At 43.2% G+C, this 4,210-nt stretch overlaps 1 protein-coding gene across 1 annotated transcript in view; it reads right to left on the bottom strand.

The window, feature by feature from the left end:
* The window catches only part of SPON1 (spondin 1), a 444,725-nt gene that overhangs the window by 232,400 nt on the left and 208,115 nt on the right, over positions 1-4,210 (bottom strand). Inside the window, exon 4 of the mRNA XM_007955374.2 lies at positions 822-895. Within this exon, the coding sequence (XP_007953565.1) occupies positions 822-895 (74 nt within the window). The remainder of the gene's footprint in view (positions 1-821; positions 896-4,210) is intronic.

The raw sequence follows: 4,210 nt of genomic DNA, 5'->3' as shown, positions 1-4,210 counted from the left end.
TGGCGGTTCAAACCCACCAGCCACTCCTCAGAAGGAAGGTTGGGCAATCCTACTTCCGTAGTGATACTGCCTCAGAAACCCAAGGAGGGGTCGCTAAGAGTTGGGGCCGACTCGACGGCAAACAACAACAACAACAACATGCGCCAGGGAGGAGAGGAAATACTTTACTCTTGTAAGTCAAAAGGTCACAACATGGCTTGGAAGGGCAGAGCCAGGATTCACACCGAGGCCTGATCTAGATTAAGGTTCCTGCTCTAACCTTCCACCTCTCTAACCTCTAATATCTCTGTGAGCTTTGTTAGACTATTATCAACCCAAGGAGTGGGGGGAATGACGTGCAAATCCAAGGCTCAGATTCTCCTCTGTGGTGAAATAGCAAGGTCAATGTCCCCTTTGGCAGTCCCATCCCCTGCAGGTCTTCCCTGGAGAAAATTGCCCCCTATATTGCCTGGATGCCACCGCAATGAGTATTCCAGAGACCCAATATAGGGTTTTTAAAGGTGCAAAGGGTGCATTCCTTAATTAAGTCCTGTGAATTATTCCAAGGAACCTCTTCAGAATAATCACTGTTTCACAAAAATAAGAAGACGACACCAATATAAGGTACATTATCTTCTACCCAGGGAATCAAGCTGAGTAATTAGAGCTTAAGGCGGATCCAATTATCCAGAGCACACAGCCAGATTAAAAATTGGAGCTACGTGAGGAAGCAGAGCCCAGAGGAACTCAGAAAGCCCAGTGCCTTGATTCCTATGGCAAATGCTTGGGCTGAAGGAACCACCTTCTAGTTCTCTTCCCCTGTGCCATCAGCCTGTTCTTACCTTGTTCACAAAGTTTCTTGGTCAGAGAGCCTTCATCTTGAAAATAAATGATGCGTTTCTGTACGATGCTGGCTCTGTAGGAAAGAAGACACAGCATGGTGGTGAGGAAGGTAGGTTTAGGGGGTGAGTCAGACCTGGTTCTTGCTTGGCCACCTTTGGATCAGTCATCCCAACTCTATGTACCTCAATTTCTTCATTAAAAATTGGAATAAAAGTAATATCTACCTCTTGAGTTTGCTGTGAGGATTAAAGAGGAAAATATACCAAGGGCTTAGCATATACCTAGAAACTATTCAATAAACATTAGTGATTTTATTGGTTGTTATTGTTGTTGTTGTTGTTATTGCTATGTGCCGTCGAGTCATCTCCGACTCATAGCGACGCCCCCCTTGGGTTTCTGAGGCAGTATGTCTATAGAAGTAGATTGCCCAATCTTCCTTCCGAGGAGTGACTGGTGGGTTTGAACTGCCAACCTTCTGGTTAGCAGTCAAGTGCCTTAGACACTATGCCATCAGAGCTGCCTTTATTGGTGGTGGCAGTGATTATATAATAGGTAAGAAAGTGAACTAACCACATTTTCAATAACTTTCCTCAATGGTTCTTTTTTACTCTACTTTTATATTAAACTACTGAGGCCATTTATAGATCGACCAAATTCAAATCATAGAAGCCTGTCAAACCTCTTCCTGAAGGGAAAAAAGGAATTTAAAAATATATTTTGATTTGTTCTGAAAATGTCATTCTACATCTTTCCTGAAAGTCTAGACAAAACTGTCTCCTACATTCTGAACAAAGACAACTTCAGCTGTTACATCTCTCTCTTAAACATGTCAAACACAGGATCTTAGAATTTGGAAAGGATATTTTGAGGTTGAAAAATGACTTACTTTTGGCCAGAACAGACTTTCTCTTTAATCTGGGATTGCACAGACAGGCCACTTCTCCTTTAACCCTCTCTGCTCTTTATTTTAGGCTGGCCTCACAGAGGTTGAATCCTGAAACCCAGTGTTCCAGTAATTTGAAAGTCTATGACAATTAAAATCGAGACAGTGCCAATGGACCTCGGGCCATTTCTATTGATTTTCTTCAGCAATGCTACTCAGTCAGAAGGTAATTTTCACTTCCATTTGCTGTACTTAAGAGATCAAGAGACCCTTTGACTGTAACACTCAGAGTCCCTGACTGATTTAAATAAATGGTTAACGTGCTTGGCTGCTAAATGAAAGGTTAGAGGGTTGAGTTCACTCAGAGATGCCTCAGAAGAAAGGCCTGGTGATTGATTTCTGAAAGGTCACAACCATTGAAAACCTTATGGAGCACAGTTCTACACTGACACACATGGGGTCACCTTGAGTCGGAATAGATTTGATGGCAACTGGTAGCGGTGGTGGGGACTACGTTATAACTGAGCACATGGACCAAGTAATGGAGTCACAAGATCTTGCCTGTGTCACATGATCTCAGACCCAGGAATGGGACCATGTATGCATGAGGACAGAGCAATTTCTACTTGGTTTGGGCCAAGGCCAAGATGCCTTTCCAAAGAAACGTCTACTCTACAATGTAATAAAGTTCAGACTAGCATACAGATGTCTTTTATAGTCTTTCCCTACCCAAGAGAGACTAGATGTTGAAATAAATGAATGAAATATGCTTCTTGTCTATACAAACTTACTTTGATCATTTATCTATTCTGTTGACCATTAAATAGGAAAGTTTCCTCAGGCCAAGAGAATGACACTCATCCCTACTCCAAAGTCACATACCAAAGCCTCTTGTGAGAGCATCCTACAATCTACAACAATGGTTTTTTGTGTGTTTCCCACCAAGAGAAGTGCCTCAGGGACTCCTATGAAGGGCATTGAATAGGCCTAGTGGGAAATGTCACAGGCCCCACACTCTCCTTAAGCCAAAGGCCTCCATACTCGTTTCAACCAAAGCAGCTTTTCCTGCACTTGTTTTCTTATTATATTTATTGATATTATTTTCAACAGTGTTGTTGGGGGCCTACTTAGTAGGCAGATGTGTGAGATGCTGGGACACTGTGGGGAATAAGGCAGATTTGGTGGGGGAGAAACATCCAACTATTAAACCCAACGTGGGAGGTCCTGATCAAACAAGGAAAGCCTTTCCTGAGAAAGGATGTTGAGCTTAGATTTGAAGGAGAGCAGGTGTGAACTCCTGGGGTTCCTATGCGTTAGGATTGATTTGATGGCAATGGGTTTGTGTTTCGTTTGTTTGTTTTTGAGGTACTAACTGGTGCAGGGCAGTGGTGATTCAGTGATAGAATTCTCCTTCCATACAGGAAACCCAGGTTAAATTCCCCCAAAATTCACCTCAGGTGCAGCCACCACCCCGCTGTTACTTGGGGCTTGTGTGTTGCTCCGATGCTGAACAGGTTTCAGTGGATGCCCCGATTAAGATCAGCTGGAAGAAAGGCCTGGAGACCTACTTCTGAAAACCAGCCAGTGACCGTCCTATGGCTCACACGGTGCATGAAGTCTTTGTGAGTTGGGGACCAGCTCAACTGAAGCCAACAACAACAGGTGCTAGGTAGGCAAGTGAGAGGAAGAAAAAAGGGAAAAGGTGTTCCTTGCAAAATCTTTGTGGTGGGGAGGGATGCAGGCTCATTGGAGGACCAAAGAATGGTACGTAAGGGAAGGTGGTATGAGGTGATCTAAGGGGCTAGGCAGGAACACATCACCCAGCACCTGCTGAGAGATGTCATTTTATTCCAGATTTGATGAGGTATCTTTAAAGAGTGCATCCTGAGAAGTGAGATGATGAGATCTGCTCTTTTAGAAAAGAACTTGGACACAGAGCAAAATTGGGTTAGTGTGTGGCTACAATGTAGTAGCTCTCATGCAAATAAATTTTGTTTCAATAAAGTTCTTCTAAAAATGGTTTGGACGCCACTGATCTATGCAATAAAATATAAAGTTACTATGGTATTCAAGGCTCTTCAGAATTCCCCCAAACACTCCTCAGGCTTTATTCATCACCATTTCTTGCCATGCTCTGTGGGTCCCAGATTTACTGAAGTCTGTCTGAATACCCCTTCCACACCAGTAGGCTTGTGCTGTTCCCTCTCCCAGAATCATCCTTCTGCTCTGTGTCCATCTGGAAAGCCTCATCATCACCAAATACCCAGCCTTCATTAGCATCTGTAACAAATACTCTGAATGTTTCCCCTCCTACTGTCAAAAAGAGGACAATGACAAAGCTTATGATTTAAAGGGAAGATCAAGCTTAGAAAAATTAAATAGCCTCCACATTTTCCAAAAATATGATTGTGAAAATTTTAGAGGCCACCCTTTGGGCCTGGAATTGAACTCATTCCTGTGGCTTCCAGCCAGATAATGGTCAGGCCTATAAAGTGGACATTTTCA

This window comes from Orycteropus afer, unplaced genomic scaffold, assembly GCF_000298275.1.
Source record: "Orycteropus afer afer isolate SDZICR_OR568_19922 unplaced genomic scaffold, OryAfe1.0 scaffold00014, whole genome shotgun sequence".
Lineage (NCBI taxonomy): Eukaryota > Metazoa > Chordata > Mammalia > Tubulidentata > Orycteropodidae > Orycteropus > Orycteropus afer.
Note: the sequence above shows the minus strand (reverse complement) of the source record. Positions and strands in the feature narration are given on the sequence as shown.